The 22,207-nt window shown below is 35.6% G+C and overlaps 1 protein-coding gene across 5 annotated transcripts; it reads right to left on the bottom strand.

The window, feature by feature from the left end:
* Positions 1 to 628: 628 nt before the first annotated feature.
* Positions 629 to 21,920, bottom strand: LOC114262445 (Transducin family protein / WD-40 repeat family protein). Of its 5 annotated transcripts, none has more exons than XM_082912869.1 (21): positions 21,620 to 21,915; positions 21,200 to 21,537; positions 20,971 to 21,088; positions 20,571 to 20,653; positions 18,099 to 18,319; positions 17,861 to 17,993; positions 16,623 to 16,705; positions 15,138 to 15,350; positions 14,436 to 14,795; positions 13,881 to 14,052; positions 9,940 to 10,146; positions 9,168 to 9,374; positions 8,990 to 9,082; positions 6,201 to 6,409; positions 4,208 to 4,774; positions 4,025 to 4,105; positions 3,823 to 3,908; positions 3,645 to 3,686; positions 1,608 to 2,342; positions 1,015 to 1,168; positions 629 to 888 (listed from the first exon to the last, which is right to left on the bottom strand). In XM_082912869.1, exons 1-21 carry the CDS (start codon positions 21,735 to 21,737, stop codon positions 804 to 806), a joined length of 4,305 nt encoding a protein of 1,434 aa, XP_082768995.1. In that variant the 5' UTR covers positions 21,738 to 21,915; the 3' UTR covers positions 629 to 803. The 5 variants fall into 5 exon arrangements, with proteins under 5 accessions (XP_082768995.1, XP_082768996.1, XP_082768998.1 ...); XM_082912870.1 differs by having other exon boundaries at positions 9,940 to 10,134; XM_082912872.1 differs by lacking the exon at positions 3,645 to 3,686 and having other exon boundaries at positions 9,940 to 10,134; positions 21,620 to 21,920.
* Between the last annotated feature and the right edge of the window lie 287 nt (positions 21,921 to 22,207).

The following is a 22,207-nucleotide window of genomic DNA, read 5'->3' as shown; positions in this document are numbered from 1 at the left end:
TCTCTCTTCTTCCCCTCCCCTCCCCTCCCCTCTGGTTCTGTTCGAACGAGGAAGAAGAAAAGAAGAAAAGAAGAAAAAAAAAAACCAAAAAAACCCCCAAAACGACGTTGTTTTGGGGGCTGCTGGGATTCGAGCCAAATTCGAAGCCTCGAATTCGAGGCCTCTATCACGACTCAATACGAAATGTCCAACTTTGGGTGGCCCTGAATAGAAGAGATTCACTATTGATATCCTAAATAATCCACTCTCGTTTACAAGAGATTCACTCTAGCCTGGAGGTTTCTTGTAAACACCTAAAGTTATCCTTAGAATCCTTCATCCAAGAAGGCGTCAGGTTTCTTGGCCTTCGAGAATATTCCCAAAATTTTGGGGTTTTCGCACAATTTTGAGTCCTAAAGCACATGCTTTACCTGCCTTAATGCTTAAGCCGGCACTGTATTCAACCATTAATAGTAATGAGTGCTAAACAAAAAGTGGTATAAAATTACAAAAATGCTAGAAATCCCAAAAGTTCTATCAAATGTCTTACATGGGTGTGAGACTCACATGGTATGGGTCTCACACCCATGTGAAACATTTGGTATAAATTTTAATAGAACTTTTGAAGTCCATAGCATTACTCATAAAATTATGACAAACATAGAATTAATTACTTTTTTAAAACATTTTTTTTTTGTCGATAAATATATTTTTCTGAACTACTATAATGGTGTATTTATGAAAACCTTTCAAAAAACGCTCATAATTCTAAAAAAAAAAATTCGAAGTTTCAGTCTACTTCATGCATAACTCCGCCCATGGACTCAGTCTCCATTATCCATGCCACAGGAGGTGGAGAACTCAACCATTTGCATCCCTCTGCCAGCAACTATGATCTGATAAGAGTCTCTGGATAAAAGACATAAAGAGAACCAGAATAAGAAAAACAATGTAAATTACAAGGATCATAATTGTGAAATGCTATTGGAAAAGGATTGCCAGGAGTGCAAGCTGAATAATGAATAATATTCTTACTTGCCCCAGGTTCTAGCATCCAATGCTTCTGGCTCTGGCACACTAATGATTAAACAAGCATACTCTTTTAGTTTTCCATGCTCGTCAAGGAGCCAACACCTTATCCGCTGATCAAGACCAGTAGAGAACACCCAACACCCGTCTGTCCAGATTCCTTCACAAAATGAAACCAAATTTCATTTCATCATTCAGATCAAATGTTTTCAAGAATTTCTCCATAACAGAACTTGCTCGAAAGCACTAAAAAAAGGTTCAGGCCTGTCCTTGTCCTTGAATTGTTGCCAGTATGTGGCACAGACCCAAGGGCATTTTACATGTCATGAGCACTACATATTATTTAAACATTTCGAGATCCTAACGCAAAACTCAGGAAAATCTTTAACAAGATGATATTATACAAGGAAAAAATGGAAGAGAAAGGCTCTTCATAAGTGCACAACATAGAAGCTTCGTATCTAGTGTAGAACGAAATATTTTTTTAAAAAAAATTGTAAAACAAAAACAGCAACCACCTTTGGTGTTGTCCTAATTTTCCAAAAAGAATGGACATGGATAATGGTAGACAAGTAATTGTAAAGCATTCAATATTGTACCTTTTACAGAAGAGCTGTGAGCTGATGCAACTTTGTCATGATAGAAAAATCTGATACTGTAGTTTTGGTTCTGACCATGGTGAATGAAGTTATTCATAGATTCACTAACACCATGACCAATGTCATGATCCTGGTTCTCGGAGTACTGGTTTGACGGTAGAATTTGCAAATCAAACCCAAGACAGTGAAGTGCTTGATCATCACCCCCACTTAAAGCATAGTACATATAGGCAAAGTTGGAACCTCTGTTATTCTGGATACTAGAAATGTGGAGACAATTGACCCCAGATTGGTGAATGTTATTCAAAATTTTCAAGGGCCATATTCTACATAATTCCAACGATGAATCAGCCAACTTCTCTTCTTCTATGGAAGGAGTATAGATAGGCTGACTGCAAGCTGTTGCACCTCTTTCAGAATTAGTACACTTTGATGGGGTTCCACAACCAACAGTATTTAGCATATTTTTGCCAGTTCCCTCAATGGTTCTTGCCGTGACTGAATTATCACCTCGGTTTTTAGTAGAGATGCCACTGCCCAATGCTTTCCACCATCGCCCACCTTGACTTCCTCTTCCCGTGCGTGGCCTTTTCTGACAATCAATAGACTTTTCTATATGAAAATCTGACACTGACCGGATAAAATTTTCAACACTTTCAGTCAAATCCCAAAAGGTAATACTCCCATCAGTAGATCCACTAATTAAAAGATACACGCTTCCAGTCTGAACATTATCTGTGCATCAAGTTTTTGAATAATCATTAACAATAACATGCAAGAAAATAAAAGAAATATGAGTTGAATAATTGTTTACTCTTCCTCTTTCAAAGGGTATTAACGTCTATATTCTCTCTCTCGTCTCTTTTTTAACTTCATGCTATCTCCTCTCTTCTTTATATTCTTTTCCTATCGTATCTCATTATTCAGCTCTCTTTGATTTTTTTCAACTCTATCTTTATAACGTGTGTTACATGGACACTTCTATTTCCTCCAAAAGTACCCATGCCCATGGGATATAACAAGGATAACAGTGTGGTATATGTGTCCAACACCCGTATCCAATGAAGATACTAGAATTCTCTAATTTTTTACAATGTTTGATGAAGAAGAAATTTGTATTTGCTAGTAAAGAAATATTTCTAGCCTCTCATACAGAAAGAAGATAAAATTCCATATTTTTCCTAAATTCTATTTAATTTCAAGTATATTTAATTTACATCTTTATCTAAGGATATTAAACAATATGCCCTGTATGAATATATCTTTTGGATGCATATCACAATATCCTAAGTTTCAGGTTTATGAACATCTAATGCTTGGACATGCACCCACACTTGATACTCATACTCAAGTCCATGTGACATGTCTTATAATACTTTCTTTAAAATAAAATAATAAAACACAAACCATCATATTCTTACCATCACGTGTTCAAAGAAATCTACATGAAGGTCAAGTTGTATCAGTTAAGTATCATAGAGAACAATCATTCAACTAAAAACCTTCTCAATGTTGAAGATCAACAAAATTCAAGGTCGAGTTTTCTCCAACAAAGGGAGATTGATGTATTCAAGTTCATGTGATGCTCACAACAAGATAATAAATTGATCAAAAGTTTTAAGTGATCAGCATAATTAAGAGTCTTTTTAGATAATGTCGTCTTTTTCTTTCTTTTAAGACTTTTTAGTGGCTTCGGTGATAGGATTTTAGATTTATTTAATATCTATATTGGGGATGAAGAGTTCTACAAGATTTCTATGAAGAAAAATGCAACATTTGATCAATTTCTTACCTCTTGTTCTCACTCTTAGACACAAGTGAATGGGTCTCATGTGCATTTATTAACGTGGCCCCCACTGTTTTTATCTAGGAGTGAGAAAATAAGGTAAGAAATTAAATTCTGTATAGCATTCCTCTTCTATGAATTATTAGAGTTTTCTTAAACCTGTAAATAGGTAATATTGTCGTAAAACCACATTTGGTCTCCCAAACATGAATAGAATTCAGATTTGATTGATTTATCCTGTGCTCTCTTACCCTCTTCTTCCTTCTTCTCCTCTCTTATCTTTTCCTTCTTCTCTACATCAGGAGGCATGTTTGTTAAGTACAGTAATTTCCAAACTCTAAAAACATTCAGAAGAAACTTCAGACTTGAGATTTCTACAATAATTAGATTAAGTTGTTGATCGAAAGAAGAGACAAACAGCAATCCAACCTTCAGAAGGCAAACCCATAGGAATAATGATATGCTGCAATGCCAAAACGGGTGATGGTAGGGGAACCAATAATGCAACATCAAACCTGAAATGAGGCATGAAAAGAAATAGCAAATAATACCAGGTAAGGGTAAAGGTTAAAATTGAATTAGTTGATGGCAAACCATCACGTAAACCAAATGAAGGTGGCTTTAGGCATACCAAAGCCTATAGGGTAATAAGAGAGCTCGTAATGCAAGTGTGGCATCTGAACAAGCAACAATAATGAAACAGACAGTTAACCTGAAAGGGTGGCAATAATGAGACAATGTCATCAATGTTGGAATTAGATAATTTAGACTAAAAAGTATAGTAAGCATGACAGGTTATTGTTATCAACTCCACCTGGAATAAGTAACCTCAACGAGAAAAGCAGTAACAGCCAGGTATCTCCAGTCATTTTCATATTTATCTCCAAGGTAGATTTTTGATTCTATCTTCCTGGCTTCTGGAAAAGGTGATGCATATGCTGCATCAGAACCCACAACATTTTCAGCTGTTCCTACTTTCTCAGTGTTCTCTCTTATTTCACAGGTGCTATAATACTTGTTTGGCATGTCAGTGGAAAGCCACTGGAACGACATTGGTGAGAACATTCGTGATGATGGCTTAAAGCCACTTCCAGTTGCATCACGTGGTTTAGTCATACTAGCTTCTTCCTTGAATTTTGTTACTCTATTCTTTTGTTTCCAACAAGTGAGAACTCGCTTTGCACCAACTGAAATTAGTAAGCAAGGATTCTCTCTATCCCCCAAGTCAGCATTTAGTCTATTTATCCCATAAGGCATGTTGGTCACATCTGCTGCAAGTTTATGTATCTTTGAAACAAAACATATAGATCTCACTGCTGATCCTCCAACATGTTCCCCAAGAAGACTTGATGCAGACCACTCCTCAACACTTGGATCATACCTGCATCATTATCACTCTATTAGCCACCATCATGGCAACTGCCATATACATTGAAATAAGGGCGAATTACACTAACAGTCCCTATAATTTGGGGCTCGTGTCACTTTGTTCCTTGACTTTTAAATTGTGACACATTTAACCCTGAATTTTGAATCATGTTTCAAATAAGGACAATTGAAGATAACATTGCTCAATTTCAAGGGCAAAATCGTCAATTTGATCAAATATAAACTAATTTGACAAAGATAAATGTCAAAAAAATATTTTTGAATTTTTAAAAATTATTTCTACCCACCAAAGATAATTATGTAAAATTGATAAATCTTTTACACATTTATTTATTTATTTTTATCAAATTAAATCTTTATTATGTGTTTGGATGATGATCATGTAATGGTTGGTTGTTTATTTGATGCTTTTTTTATGGTTATTATGTAATAGATGGTTGTATTTGTTGTTAATAGATATTTTTGGATGATTATCATGTAATGATGGTTATTAGACTTTTAATGTATAATCGATATATTGAACATATGAAATTTTTTTAGTTTTGGATTTTTTCATTTAATGGATTGGTTTAATAATAATATCAAAATTGTCGCCATATTTGAATTTTGAAAAAATAGAAACTAATTTAAAGAAAATAAAAATAACCACCCATTACATGATCATCATCCAAACATATATTAAAAATTAATTTGTTAAAAATAAATAAATAAATATGTAAAAGATTTATCAATTTGATATAATTTCATCTTTGGTGGGTATAAATAATTTTTAAAAATTAAAAAATAATTTTTTGATATTTATTTTTGTCAAACTAGTTTATATTTTATCAAATTGACTACTTTGCCATTGAAATTGAACAATGAATTTTTAATTGTCCTTATTTGAAACAAGATTCAAAATTAAGGGTCAAATGTATTATAATTGAAAAGTTAGAAACCAAAATGACAGAAGCCTCAAACTATAGGCACCGTTAGTGCAATTCATTCTTGAAATAATAATGATGACAATAATAAAATGATAATGTCAATTTTTTCCAGCTTTGAGGGGTTGGGTACTCATCAAGCATATCAATGCTGTAAACATACCATCGGACTGAGGCTCTTAGGCCTCGTTTGGGAACAGACTAATTTAGTAACTTTTTGGCTAATTGGCTAAAAAGGTAGGTAAAAAAAACTTGTATGTTTGGGATGACTTTTTGACTAATTACGAAAAGCTGTGCAAAAAGTAGAGAGAAGCCGTAATTGTTGACTTTTTGGTATGACTAATTGGCTAATTGGCTAATTTAGTAACTTTTTGGCTAATTGGCTAAAAAGATAGCATCCCAAACGAGGCCTTAGTCCCCAGTTTTAGACCAAGCTGAATATAAAGTAAAACAAGAAAAAAAAAATTGTCCATCTGATTTCTACAAATTACATACCTAGTCAATCTCACAGTTCCATCTTCACAACCAGTTGCAATCCAACAGGAGTTAGAAAGGGTAACTTGCTTTGAACTAAACTGTGAATCTTCAGGAATAAAGCAAATGGAATGCATCTCTCTCCCATGAAATTGCAAATGCAGATTCTGTGGATATATCTTCCTCACACTGTCTAGAACCCAGAAACTATGAATATAAATGACCTCATCCTATAAAGAAAGAAAGCAATTACTAACGCAAAATGGAACTGAAAAAGTATGGGACAGGGACAGTGTAACAATAAATTTTATGATTAACATGACGACTCAAGGTTGTTGATCAGTAGCTCAAAACAACTCCTGCCTATTTTGACGGACGCACATCAGGTATCTTACAGGTAAATGGAGATAAAACAAGTACAACATTATAGCTAGAGATTTAACATGTTATTTCTGAGAAAGCCTCCTTTAACAAGTATGCAACATGGTTTAAAATGAAGCTCTGGTCCTCTTTTCTTTGTGATGTTGTACTACTACAAAAAAAGAAGAAAAATTTATTGAACAGTACATAAATAGCAAAATATACATGCGCATGCACATACACACAACATAATAGCACATAATAGTGGGCAATATATATCTTAATTAAGCACATAATGCTGTCTTTGAAAGCAATAAACGATGGCAAATTTCTGATCATTTGGAAAATAAAAGACAGGATAAAAGGAAAGCTGAGAAAAAAAAAAGCCCAATTGATACACTGTAGGACTGCCAGGAAATCTGATTCAGAATACAGAATAATGGCCCGCCAAAGGATCCTATCTATCTCAATATCAGATTGAAACTGTCCTGGTTCACCAAACCCTTGACTCCAGTCAAGAACTCAAGAAAGGGCAGTTCCAGTTCAACATCCCTATGGGATCCTACTAGGCCCTTATCGGACATAGCTGTATGATCCTTTGATGTAGGACGAGTAGGGATTACTTTCCTACTAGTGAGCCCAATTTAAGTATACTGGCAGCAGCAACAATAGACTTATAGGGCTGGATTTGGTGGGATTTTGTGACTGCAAAAGTATTTAAAAAAATAGGAGTGGGTTTGCAAAGGGATAGGATTTTGGGAATGACAACACGAGTGTTCAAGGGCTGTCAGGTGGCTGTTCTATGCACTGTGAACAGTGAGGTGAACAGTAACCTTGCTAGAGAGAGATGTGTTTCACCATCACAAGAAATAAGCCAATCACACAAACACAAAATCAAATTTTCATAATATTAACTCTTCTCCTCAATTATTGAGTGACACATATATTTATAAACTAAAGACTTTCCTAATTCTATAAGGACTATAATTCAAATTTAGAAACTAAAAATGTTTAGCAACTACTAACATTTTAGATTAACTATGATTTCCAATTCTACTTCAATCATAATAGGAAACTTTAATGACTTCTAATTCTATTTTAATATCAAAATAGGAAATTTGGATTTTTGACCACTAAAATTATTTTAGACACAATAAAACTCATACATAATGACCTATTTAATAACTGGATTCAAAATAAAACCCATGGGTGACCCTTACAACCCATGTCCAACAATTATTAAAATTACTATTATACCCTTAATTACTAAAACCTACTAATGACATGAAGACTCAAAATTATTCCAAATATTTAATTCTTGATGTCCTAAATGTGCCTCATGAAAAATTTCAAATTTGCTTTTTTTCTTCTTTCCATGATCTTCATCATTCTCCCCTGCATTCAAAAAAACTCGACCTCGAGTTCTATAATGTTGAAGTATAAGGATTATGAAATCTTGCACTTGCAACCATTCAAATTAATTGTTTTGAATGAATGATGAGAAAATCAAAAAGTTCAATATTGACATCACTCCATTGACCACATCAAATTTATTAGGAATAATAAACTCAATGTGAACATTTTTCTTGTGAAGAGCAAAAAGTTCAGTTACATTCACATCATTTTCTTTGGCTTCCTTGGCTTTAGAACATTGATCATGACGATCTTTCATGCTTTCTTTAGTGAAGTGAACAGTAACCTTGCTAGAGAGAGAGAGAGAGAGAGAGAGAGAGATGCTTCACCCTCACAAGGGATAGGCCAATCACACAAACACAATATCAAAGTTGCATAATATTAACTATTCTCCTCAATCATTGAGTTAAACATATATTTATAGGCTAAAGACTCCCCTAATTCTGTAAGGACTATAATTTAAATTTAGAAACTAAAAATATTTAGCAACTATTAATATTCTAGACCAACTATGACTTCCAATTCTACTTCAATCATAATAGGAAACTTTAATGACTTCTAATTCTATTTCAATATCAAAATAGAAAATTTAGACTTTTGACTACTAAAATTATTTGACATAATAAACCTCAAATAAATTAATGACCCATTTAATAACTTGATCCAAAAAAAACCCCATGAGTGACCCTTACAACCCATGCCCAACAATTATTGGAATTACCATTATATCCTTAATTACTAAAACCTCTATAATGACATGAAGCCTCAAAATTATTCCAAATCTTTAATTCTTGATGTCCTAAATGTGCTTCATATGAAATTTCAAATTTGCTCTTTTTCTTCTTTCCATGATCTTCATCGTCCTTGAATAAAAAGCTAGCAAGATAATGGTTAATCATCCAACAGTAGGACCATCTGTAACTGTCCCAGCCTCAGCACATGCATGATATGTTATAACAGACAGAACATATTGGAGCATTTATGGTTTATTTTTCAAATTCTCTCAGGGAAAAAACAAAATAGGTAAAAGAGCAAACCTTAACAAATGCAAAGCAGTTCTTTATCTCCGGTACATCACCAAGATAATAAGCATAGGGACGCCGCCATCCACCACATGGAACTTGAACAACCTGCTCTAATATGAAATTTAGGAATGTAACATAAAAGAAACTTGGAAGAAACTGTGTGTGTGTGAGAGAGAGAGAGAGAGAGTACCTTTGCCTCAGACATCAAGTTCCATATCAGAAAGTTGGTTGATGAAAAACCTACAGCATAGCTGCCACTTGTCAAATCATTAGAAGAGGTGGCATCAAAGACACATCGAACCAAACTCAATTCTTTCACTTGTTTCATCCCTAGAAATTCCAAATTTTGTTGATCTCTGTCATGTTCCAAATAGCATATGCACCCATCTCCTCCAGTCTGAAGAAAAATGAAATAGTAGAAGAACTAACACACGAGCATGTGATTACTTGTTCTGTTGTTTCAATTACATATGCATGGGAAAAATTAAATTGACCAGTTTATAAATTGTTGTTATTGGTTATGTACTCTACTCTAGATCCTAAATGTTTAGTTAAAGTGTGATTGGTATCAGAGCCATTTGAGGTGAAATAAAACTTGAAAAATTTGTCGATCTCTGTCATATTCCAAATAGCAACATGCACTTATGAAGAAAATGAAATAGAAAAATAACTTATGCATGAACTCTGCAGAACAGCACATGCAACCATCTAATATATGGGAAATAATTTAGATTTTGAGCACTTTATCACAGAAAATGCCTTTTTAATTGCTCCTTGAAGAAGAAGAAGAAGAAGAAGAAGAAACGAAATGTTATTTTTGAAGATTTTGAGCAATTAACTTTAGCAACTGCCTTTTCCATTGCTCCTTGACACAAAATGAAGAAGAATGGAAATAAAAATGCAACTAGAAAAATCAAATTTGAAATCTTTGCATAGACAAAAAGGTTGGACTCTAGCCATACCGAGTGTATTTCAACTCGACTGGAACTGAAGCTAGCAATCGAAATGCTGCACACACTAGATATCCCATGTGCCCCTTTGAAATAATTTAAGGTAGATATTTTCACTTCTGATGCAGCAACAGATGTACCCAACAACAGGTCCTTTAACAAAGGGAATACCACCAAATTACCACGGAGATCTCCACAAACCAGCACCTGAAAAGATAACTACAAGTTCATTAAGCAATAAATAAATTTAACATCAATGTTCAAAATCCAGTTATAATCTCGAAGCTAGAAAAAACAATCTATGTCCAGACATCATGTGAAGAACGTACTTCATATTTAATGCATTGCATCCCTGTATTGCTATTTATAATCTCATCTAAGTTACAACTTTGACCAAAGGACCCTCATCCCAGAGAATCTCAGAAAACATTGTTTCTCTTCTTGCTTGATGCAGGAGCAGACATCATGTGAAGTGCTGAACAGTACTATTCCGACAACAGTAACTACTACTGTTAAGGAATTCTTTTGTCTTTTTCTGTCATTTTATTTAAGATAATATGTATGCTTCAGATTAGATTGCTTTGATTGCTAGTATTAAAGTTTTTAGGATTTCTCACTTATAAAAAGGGTCCTAAAAGAGTTGTGATCAGTTTTTATCCAGATTTTAGTGAACTATTCTGCAGATTAAAGTTATTTTCTCTCTTCTCTAGCCCTTTGGCTGTGTATTGATCTTGTTTACACCCTATTTTCTGATCATCTAACATTGATTTTCAACAAAGAAATTTGTTCTCTTAATGTCACGACCCCAAATCACCCCTAGTAGTTTGGTGCCGTGATGGCCAGTAATCCGAGATTACCGAAGGCCAACTTTCAAAATTCACACACAACAGAGTATAAATATATGGGGCTCACAAGTACGGAAGCGATACATACAATCAGATTAGTCCATAAGAGCTGTGCATAAGTCAAATGAAATAGCAACCATCTTCATATGAGTTACAACTTAATACAAACGAAGCAAAGTACAAATTACATCTTACATATTAACAAAAGGGCTTCACAAGCCGACACAAACAAAATGTACGAACTACAGGTCAAGGAACACAGTCTGCCAGGTTGCCGACATCCTCTTTGCCGACATAACAATCATACAAAACACACATCTTGATCAAAAGGCTTCTCAAGCCGACGTATGCAACATACAAGTATTACAAATCGAGAAGCATAATTTTCAAGACTACCGACGTAAATACAGGGTAAGCCGACATAATCAAAATCCAAAATAAGCTCCAGAATCACATCTAGGCGTCACCGCCTTCTTGTTCATCACCTATATATATATAGAGAGAGGGTGAGCTTAGATACTCAGTGAATGGTATAAATAATAAAGGGGTTCGCATGAATAATAGCCGAAGTCCTTTAAAACAATACAAGTTAAAACTTTAGATAACAAGGGATGGACCTCGTCCATCTAACAAATCTTCAAAGCTTCAAGGGATACTTACTAGCATCACATATTACAAATGATAACATTCCGGCAAACATATCCACACGGTAAACCGTCAGTGGCAAAACAAGACAAAGCAAGAGAGGCATCTCAAACAAGGGTGCTACAAAAGTTTAGAGTCCTCTAGCACAAGGGACCTATGTTACAAAGGCCCGTAGCCTTTTAACACGAGAGTGCTGCGAAAGTTTAGAGTCCTCCAGCACAAGGGACTTTCAAGACAAGATGTGCTGCGAAAGTTTAGAGTCCTCCAGCACAAGGGACTTCCAAAACGAGATGTGCTGCGAAAGTTTAAAGTCCTCCAGCACAAGGGACTTTCCGAGAAGGTCATCAAAACAAGATCATACTTGATATGCAAAACAGGGACAATTATTCATGCTTAACAAATACTTTCAGAACAAAGCAAAGCAAAGTCTTTATCAAAACGTATAACATAGCTTTATTAAAAATACCACTCACCTAGTTCGTCAAACGTCGGGGTCAAGGCAAGTCCAAGTCCTACAAACACATGGCAAGGTCTATTGAATGCACTTCTCAAAACAAGTCTTGCATGCAAGCAAATGACTTCGGCATACCTCAAAAACTAAGTCAAATCAAATCAAAACACCGTTTCTTATTTCTGGAAAATATGTCGGGCAACTACCAGGTCTAGGCCGAGGTCCCACACCTCCTTGCCGAGGTGTGGCCCCGACGGCCACATTCAAAAGCGAAGTCGGGAAAATCTGGGTTTCCCTCTTGACAACATGAAGAACATGAGCATGAAGAACATGATCATGAGGAAAATGAATGCAAAGATCAAAACTTGCTATTACGAAAGCTGAGATTCCATGCTATGAATTCAAAAACATGGACCTGGGTACCCATACTCAAGGATCTTATCAAAACAAACACAAAAACATGAGTCTTAGTGCAAACTTTCGGATCAAACGAGGCTTTTCTTCAAGAACACATGAAAACCAATTTCTCTTTCTAGAACCAACTTTAAATCAATGCATGACGTGCCGAACAGGTTTGATCGTGCAATGCAGTTTGATGATCAATAAGAGCAAGAGTAGGTTAAGATTCTAACCTCAAAACTCGAATCTAACGATTCTAGCTCCAACGATCAAGCTTGGAAGTTCACTCTCTCTTGCTCAAATTTCTCCTTCTTCTTCCTAGAGTCTCTCTCTCTCTAAAAGGCAAGATTTGATACAAATGATATGTTTCTCACAACAATCACTGACTTAATCCCTCTGCCGGGACGCGTGGCACCGGCTGGTTGGCTCTACTCAAAAAGGTGACTGATTGATTAGACAAGACCAAGACAAAGTGTATTCAACAAGCTAGACGGCAAGAACACACCGGCAAGTAACGACATCGGCTAACAACAAGATTCCGGCAATCAAGGGGCAAGGACATCGACTTGGAAGGACAACACTGGACTAAGTTGTGCCACACCTTGGCCTAGATGTGCCACACCTCGGTCTAGGTCATACCAATCTAGGAACAAAATCACTAATGCAAGGATCAAGGATCTAGAACTCCTAGATATTAACATCTCGGCCTAGATGATGCACATCTCGGCCTAGGCAACGCGCACCTCGGCCTAGATGGTGACATCTCGGCCAATATGCCGGGGTAAAGATGGAGGTCAACCGATGGGGTTCCAAGATAGTTCTAAGTGTGGAAAGGTTCCAAGGTGTCCAGACTTAAGATGACCTCGGCAACACACCAGGCAAGAACAAAGTATGCAAGCAACATTCGGGCAAAACAAGACAAGATTTGCAAATGCACATATCAAAACAAGATCATTCATAATTGTATGCAAGTATGACTAAGTTGAAATGAGGGTTGTTACACTTAATATTTGGTGGCTGTCCCACCCTGCATCATTGCGCTCAAAAACTATAACACAATATCAGCAAGGTTAGGTAAGAAGAAGCAAAAAACACAAAACAAAAAAGAGTAGAAAAGGTACAGCAAAATCAGGCCCATTAAATAAATTTACTCTCTTTATGTTGGTACATTGATCTTGTACTGATATATTATGATATAATATCAATTCCAGTGACAATGAAATTTTCATCTCACAGTATATCAAAGTGTACCATAATTAATTTTTATAGTAAGTACTTTTTTCAATTCATTTTCTCCAATATTTTTAGGGTAGTTTCAAATTCTTGGATAAGAAATCTAGATACAGGGAGAAGAAGTAATCATATACGAGAACAGATCAAATATAAAATCAATAAATAATTTTGTGTAGAAGGTATCCAATGAAGGCTGGCTAGTCTCAAGTGAGATTTGATTAGGTCGCTTTAGAATAATGTGTTGTGACCGTAGTCTCCAAACTCTGCATAAGTCATCTATTGTGACAATTCGAGTAGGAACCATCTTAAAAACCACAGAGAGCAAGCAACCTTAATTTACAATAAGTCAGAATAAGGAAGAAACAATGGAAAACAAATACCTCATCCTCAAATGAAGCGTCCAAACACATTATCCGTATTCCAAAGCACGATACAAACTCTGCTATTAGCAAAGGGTCACAACTTTTCGGCGAACTGTGTGAAACAGATTGTAAAGGATTGCCTAACCTCCATAATCTCAATGTTCCTCTGGGATCAGAAGTAAAGATGAATCTACATGATAAAAAGCATCAGATACTTATGAGCTTTTACAAGCTTCTACAGATTAACAATGAAGTAAGAACAGTAAGGTATTTATCAAATAACATTAGTAAAACATGGGAACCTCCCATTTGAATTCCATCCACATATTGGCTAAGAAAATCAGTCTGATGATTATAACTTAAATGATTTCTAGAGCCCTTAGCAAAACCAGCACACAGAACTATTAAATAAGTGATGCTTCAATCAGTTCATAATCAAACTCAAGATATTTAGCAGCAAGCAAGGGAGATAATGGGATCTATATGATATATCCCATCACCCTACAGGCAACTAAGATGTACTTCTAGCTTAAACATAATTTTATTATTTAAAGACAAGGAATGGTCATTTACCTACTACCCAGTGATCTGCACCAATATGTTCCCAAGAGTTGTCTCTCTACTCCAGCTGACCAAGTCAAAGTGATGCCAACTTTAGGAGTATGAATATCACCAACAATGCTGACAATTGTCATGTGCCCTTTACCATCGCCAACAGCAACCCAATCTTCGACAGTGCTAGTAAGGTTGGATGAGCTTCTAGACAACAAGTCCATACAAACAATTGGCACTGTTTCACTGACCCTTAGAAGTTCAGTCCATTTTACATCCGCCATATTGGATAGTTTAGCATGGTACAGGTAACCATTGTTTGTAGCAACATAAAGGGCATCTTCACGTGCAAAATGCAAGCACCTTACATATTCACTTTTGCTGCAAGATGTCCGAAGGGACAAGAAAAGCCCGTAAATAAGGATTCACTAAAATGATAGCAATGAGGAAGGAAGAAGGCGAGGTAACCCAAGATAATATTGAAGGTTTATAGGCTACCAGTTTCACACTGGAGATGTCTAAACAACCTATTCATACGAATGTTCTTGGACAACCTCTACACACACCATCCACTATTTTCTTCATTATCAAAAATAATATTGAGAAAATACAGTTATGGTTCACTGTGCTACCAACAAACACCACTACCAGTACATATAGAAACACCATTATTCTTCCTCTATTCTTTTTGGCTAAGAGCAACACTTGCAAGGAGGAGGTTACCTATTCATGAGTCCAATATGCTCAGATGAACGTGGGATACGAACAGTGAAGATCTTTGTTCTATCAGTGAGTTCTTTTGCTTCCTCATCATGCCTCTCTGAGCTCTTGAACAGAGAAGCATTCAGCAGCTGTGCTTTTATTGATGAGTCAAACCCAGCGGTAACAAGAAGTGAAGAGTTTGGATCATACAAGCATCGCCATATTCCCCTCCCACTGCATAGTAACAAATAGTTTTTTTAAATATATATATATATAAAAAAAAAAAAAATTCTACTATATAAAAGTAAGCAATGTAAGTGTAACAAAAAAATTATACGGGCAATGTTAAGATTGATGTCTAATGAAAACAGCAACATGTTAGCAAATATAGAGGCGGATTGTAAGAATGGATCTGTCCTTGTGGTTTTAAGAGCCAATCAGACAAATGGGAAATCACCGTAAAACAACATATTGGATTGTGGGTTTTGTCGATAATATAGGCTGGGCAACAAATACTACTGCAGTCTGCAGATTTGTGTCGTACATTGAAATGTCTGCCAGAAGGTCACAGCAAAGTCAAGCTGGAAGCCAACTCAGTTGCATACTGATAGACTCCAATTGCTTCTGCCTCCTCGTTTGATCCCCATTACAATCTCATTTTGAGCATCAGAGAGCTACTAGCTAGAACCTTGGATGGGAATCCAAACATGTATGCGAGAAGCCATCTGTTGTGCAGATCGGATCACCAAGATACACAAATTCTTAATCAGCAAATTCAGCTAGGGTTATTAACGTAGTCTGGTCTGGGCCTTATTCCTAATGATAAAAAAATTCTCAAACATGAGAAGACTTTTCTACCATGTAACAAGTGAAGTCAAGAAGAAAATGTCAATGTAGCAAAGAAAGAGGGGGGAAAAGGTAAGAGCACAGTGAAGAAAACACTAGAATAGCGCCAATTAGGTGTTCAAATGAGTGAAGGTATAGAATGTCCAGGCCATCAACCAAAAACATTTACTCTAAATTAAAAATTCTAAAAGGAGGGAGGCCATACACACATGGCACTGACAATAGAAAAACATTTAACAGATACAATGCTTCATCTGAATGAAAGGCTTATGGAAAAGAGAAACTGCATAGCAGAATTCATCTTTCATACTCCAAATAATAATAAAAGGCAAAGAATAGTACTGACAAATTGTAGAATAACTTGACAAGATGTTAAACTTCTTAGGATTGCCATCAGATGAGTTGAACAAACCCATGATGTGGCATGTGAATAGTCGACAACCTAAACTGGTTCGGCATTATCTCAGCATCATAACTACACAACGACATTCGGTCTAACTGTGCTGTGTGGGCATTCTGGTTATGTAGGCTCATGATCCGTGGTATTAGCAAGCTCAGTTGCAACATCGTAGAATATTAAAATATTTGCAATTTAAGGTCTTACATTTTAAGCTATGGCACATCAAAATACACATGCACAATTGCAAACTCACAACTTACATGTGCTCCCTTATCATCTTAAGCTGGTTACCATCCAGTCCCCACACACGACATGTACAATCCTCGCCAGCAGTGACTATTAACTGAGTAAAGGCCCATGCAGAAGAAAGTTAGTTCCTATCCGCATTAAAAAGACAGAAAATATACCAACTTCTTTACATATAGAATAGCAGAGAGAGAAGCTTTAGCTTTGGGAAAACATATGAAATGCATGACTAAATTCCATGAAACCCATGTTGTAGTCAAATATAAATCCTTAATAGGTCAAGGCCAAATTGAAAAGGGCCAAATTGACTTTACCGCATAATAAGCCATCCAGTTTAGAAAAACATCATTGTTGTAATGTCTAAAAGCTTCGTCATTGGAAAAATTATCACAAGAATTATGATAACATTAGAAGTTGAACAACACTTCATATCATTGATCGTATTCACACCCAAATGCTGCTATGTGACCATGAATTGGCACAATATTCAGTTATAATTACTTGGCAATCATGAAGCCATCTCTGGATCAATGGAAACAATATTCCCATTGATGAAATCAGACACCAAAAAAAATGGGGAAAACTACTTAATAACAATTGACCATTTGAAGATTCGAATATTAAAAAGAGTGTAACATATTGTAAAATGAAGAGGTATTTGAAGTATTCTACGAGTGAGATACCAGAAGATCTGCAAATGAGGGTCTCATCTATTTTTGTGTTATCTAAAAAATATACGAAGGCGAATGTGAATGTTTGGCATTGTGCCCCAACCAATCAGAGGACAAATATACTAAATTGCTTTCATTTGCAGCAAGCCCTACTTTCAATTTTGACCATTAGCTCAGCATTGCAAACAAAATTCCTCCCCATTCTGACCACCTCATATTATATTTGCTGACATTACAAAATATTTGGAAGAAACCAAATTCCAACCATTAGCCATGGGAAAAGCATTTCAGGCACACCCTAACCAACCACAACAATATCATCAAAGTAAATTCAGCATAATTCTCAAGCAATTAAAAAAACATAGCAAAACAAACATTGAAATTACCTGACTGAACACTAATAATTGACATAATCCTCATAAGTAAATAGCACCCTTTCAGAAGAAGGGAGCAAGACAACATCGATGAGAAACATTTTCATCTGGGTATGGACTTGTGTTGGTAGTTTGTATTCAACTTATAATCATGTTTATGAGAAAATAAAAATGGAAGCTATAAAAAAATTGTTTTCTGGAGCTCACAGAGTCAAATATACAGCAGTCCCAAACCCGAGCACTGTGTCCAAACAAAACAGGACCAACTGAGTGAGAGCCAAGAATCTCCGCGAAATTATCAAATTCTTTCCTTTCAGCATGAACGGTCCAGAGACGAGCACTGCAGAAACAAAGACAACAAAATTATCATATAGAATATCTTCCCTAAAGTCTCAGAGTTCATGAAACAACAACTAGAATAGTAAAAGTCAAGAAACTTACACACCTACGATCATCAGAGACAGATATTAGTTTGGATCCATCAGAGAACCAAGCAATGCGAAATATTGAACCTTCATGTCCAGCAAGTCTGCACATGTGAACAGATTCGTATTGCTGATCATGAAACTGGAGACCTTTGTCGAAAGAACTGATCATACTAACATGGTCTTTCACTGGACTTTTTGATGAAGTATGGTTGCTATGAACCACTTTCCACACAATAATCTGCCAAATCAACTTTTTTTTAAAATTCATGTAATTTAAAGATATAACTAGAAGGAAAAAAAATTCATCTTTGAAATAGAAAACCAATGTCATAGCATCTCTAACTGAAAATATCTTAACTACGTGCCATGATATGGAAGTTATTTTCTACAAAGATAATTACCATGGGGAAAAAATCCAAGAGAACTATGGTGATGACACATTTCAATGTTATTAACAGCATAAGGTTACAGTCAGGCCAAATTCAGAGAATGAAGTACATTTCCTAAGTGTTAAAAAATATTTATACCAGTTAATAATCACTTTTTATTAGATGCTAGGGGTGACCATAGAATGCTCTCAACCAACCATCATGTTGGTGCTCACTTTTACAACAGCAACTATTGCAAATCTCGTTTTGAATGGCAATGGTCCAGATTTGTGAGGGGGCAGGGGCACCAACCACGCCAAGCAAAGGAACGCCTTCATCCAAACCAAGCGGAAAGTGGAGACATGGCAAGTGAGACAAGGTAAATATGGACACAAGGTAAATGTGGGGGTGGTGCACACTGCTAGATGGACGTAGAGAAAAAAATAATTCGGAAAAAATATAATACTCCCCCAACAGTTGAAACATTGAACCACCACAACAGCAACATAAAGGAAGGAAAGGGAGTAATGAAGTCCATGAGAAGAGGAAAAACAAAATAAATAAATAAACAAACAAGTAACTAAGTTTGGAAATTGGGATCAATTAGACCAACAATGTAATTAAGATTTTAGGTTTAGTAGAATCTTATTTTATTATTACTTGAGCTAGGAATAAATCTATTTAATTTTCTATATTATTTATTTAGTTTTATAAATCCTGAATATCTTGGTAATTTGCACAATTTTTGGACATGGCTGCAGGGATTGCTGATGAGTCCTCATATAGACAAGTTATGAATTAGGATATGTTTGGTCTTGAATAGGATTTAGAAGCCAAAACTATAGTTTTTTTTTTTAGAAATACTAGTCTTAATTGAAGTAGTAAGTCTCCTCTCCAAGGTCTATATCAAGCAATGTAATACATCTAATCCAATGAAGAATAAGTTTTGAAGAATTTTATTAAGCTTTTCAAGCTTTTTTCTGAATTATGTGATGCAATTAAATCCTAAGTGCAATTCCTATGGCCTCTAGAAGTGACTCCTAAAACTATCTTCTTCTCCTTCTTCCATTGTTGAATTTGCTGCACTTTAACAGCCCAACCGGATTTGTTCCTTTCAATATTTACATCCTATTTTCAAAGTCTAAACCTTCCATCCTAATTCTCTAACCCTAGATCACTTGAAACAACCCACAAGTACCCCCATTTTTTTTAAATAAATAAAAAATTGTCCACGGATACAGTTTGCAGCATCCAGAACAATCCCATGAAAACCTACCATTTCAGATTTTAAAACTCTCAATGTCCTGTCCAACATCAGGGAGGTCTCTTTCAAAAATAGATGAACCTTATATAGTTTAAAAAACCAATGCCAAACCTGACCAGTCAATGTGTAGTTTTGTTTTATTGGGTATCAATTGAAACATGGGCAAAATGAAACCTCACATATCCAAAACAAACCCATAATATCCTTTTTGCTACCTAAAAAACACAATTACAATTCTACAATTACTTTTCCTTTATAACTAATACTCTGGTCCTTCAGTTCATAAACATTATAGCCATTAGGTAATTGCTAAGTAAGCTCTATCACAGTGAATGATTGACGTAACATCACTGCCATGACCGAGCGAGCACAGAGTGAGGTATCAATTAACCTGTCCAATCACCATCCTTATATTTAATTTAATCAACCATAATAATAGAGATTGATTATAGCATAGTCACAGTTAAAAAGAAAACAGTAAAGGAAAAAAAAAAAAAAAACTTTTAAATCAGATGAATAACCAAGACATTAATGCCGTGTTTGGTTAGAGGATTTGGGAAGAAATTTCGAAAAAAGAAGGAAAAAGGTAGGTGAAATGTGAGTTTATTCACACCTAAATGGGAAAAAGTGTGTGAAATTAGATGAAATTTAGATATATTTTATTCGCATTTCACCTATCTTTTCCCTTTCTCTTTCTCTTTCCCTTTCCCTTTCCCTTTCCAATCCCTTCCCACCAAATCCTCCAACCACACACAGCATAAAGGTAAGGTTTGTAGATCACAACAGCAAAGTCATTCTGAAAACAAACAGCATGTGATAATTTGGAGAAAATATCACTACAAGGAAAGAGTAGCCACCTCATTGTAAATAGTACCAGATGCGATACGAAGAGCTTCAACCTTTTCACCCCAAATCCGCATGGAATACAAAAGGCACCTATCTATAAATGAATAAAAAATAAAAAAATAAAAATCAAATGGATGAACACTGCTGTGCTTAATCAATAATACGACTTCTATCAACAAAACAAGTATTACCAACAATCAATGGAATCAGATACTTGTAGTACTCAATCTAAAACACTAATCATGATTCCAAAATATTGAAATATGTTTTAATTTCCATATACTAGACATTTTTCGATATCTAGGATCAAAAGGTGCAGCAGAACTTTGCCACTTGCACAATTAATGATGGTCCAAAATCATTGAGCAATCAATCATAAACTTGGATTTATAACACCTTGGAAAGACTAACCTGGACATCTGACATGGAAATTTGCTTTCGGTTTTAAATAATCCCAGAAAGAGACAGAGTTGTCACTACACCCAATAGCAAGACAACAACTCTCTTGGTGCGGAGAGCTTGCATGGTCCTACTACCGATCCACATGCAAAATAAAAGAGCAAAGAATGATAAAATCATAAGATATTTAGCAACAAGAATGTAACTAGAATAGAAAAGAAAGTTAGAAATAATTAATTACCTTCAAGAAGCAAACATCCAAAACCCAATGACTAAATTTGGGTAACAAATGTAATAAATTCAAATGAAAATGAATAAAATCTTGTGGTTGATCTTGGAATTGGCAATCCATTTGAATGGATAAGGTAAACAGTTTGACCCTCCTTTCCCCAAACACAGCAATATTGAAGTCAATTGGAGAAGAAAAGGATCTGTCTTTGCCATGGCCATTGCCATTGCCATTGCCATTAATAGAGCTACAAGTCGTAATTCCATGGACTCGAATACCTTGGAACACGTGAAATGATTTAACCATTTTTCCCGTTTCCAACTGATAGAGCAGAAGCTGAGAACCGGTCCCTGTTGAGTCAACAACATTGTAAAATTGCTTCTGGCAAGGAGAGAGAGAGAGAGAGAGAGAGAGAGAGAGAGATAAGTGTACCGGCAAGGAGGTAAGGAGTAGAAGAGAGATGAGGGGGTGGTAGGTGAAGGAAACAGAGGGCTGATATTTCGCCCAGGTACGGCCCGCTGCGGAGGCTATACTCGCTTGGCTCCGACATGGCCACCGCCGCGCTTACTGCTGCTGCTGCTGCTGCTGCTGCTGCTTTCAAAAACGAGAGTGTCGCCCTTCCAATTTCAAGTTCCACCGCTGCTCGGTTTCACTGAATACGGATTTTATAGGTCGGATCTGGACCTTAAAAAGGACGGTGCATGCTCACTTCACTGAGGTGCTTGGGTAAACCAAAAAAAAATCGTACTTTTTTAAGTATGAAATCATATCAATTAACATCTATTACCATCCCTTTTTATTTTTTTAATTACTTTCTCTATTTCCTTATATATTTTCTTACAAAAATTTTAAAAAATACACCTATTTAGAGTAAGAAAACTTACTAATAAGTCTCCTATACAAAATTCAAGGCTCATCTAATTCTCAAACAAAACACTTGCACCAATTAGTCCTATACATTTTTAATTGTTATCAAAAAATCTTTTTTTTTTTTAATTTACAGACACTGTTTCATCTTAT

This window comes from Camellia sinensis, unplaced genomic scaffold (genome assembly GCF_055761805.1).
Source record: "Camellia sinensis isolate YWXY unplaced genomic scaffold, ASM5576180v1 Unanchor6, whole genome shotgun sequence".
NCBI classification, from domain to species: Eukaryota; Viridiplantae; Streptophyta; class Magnoliopsida; order Ericales; family Theaceae; genus Camellia; species Camellia sinensis.
This window is presented reverse-complemented; position numbering and strand designations above follow the sequence as displayed.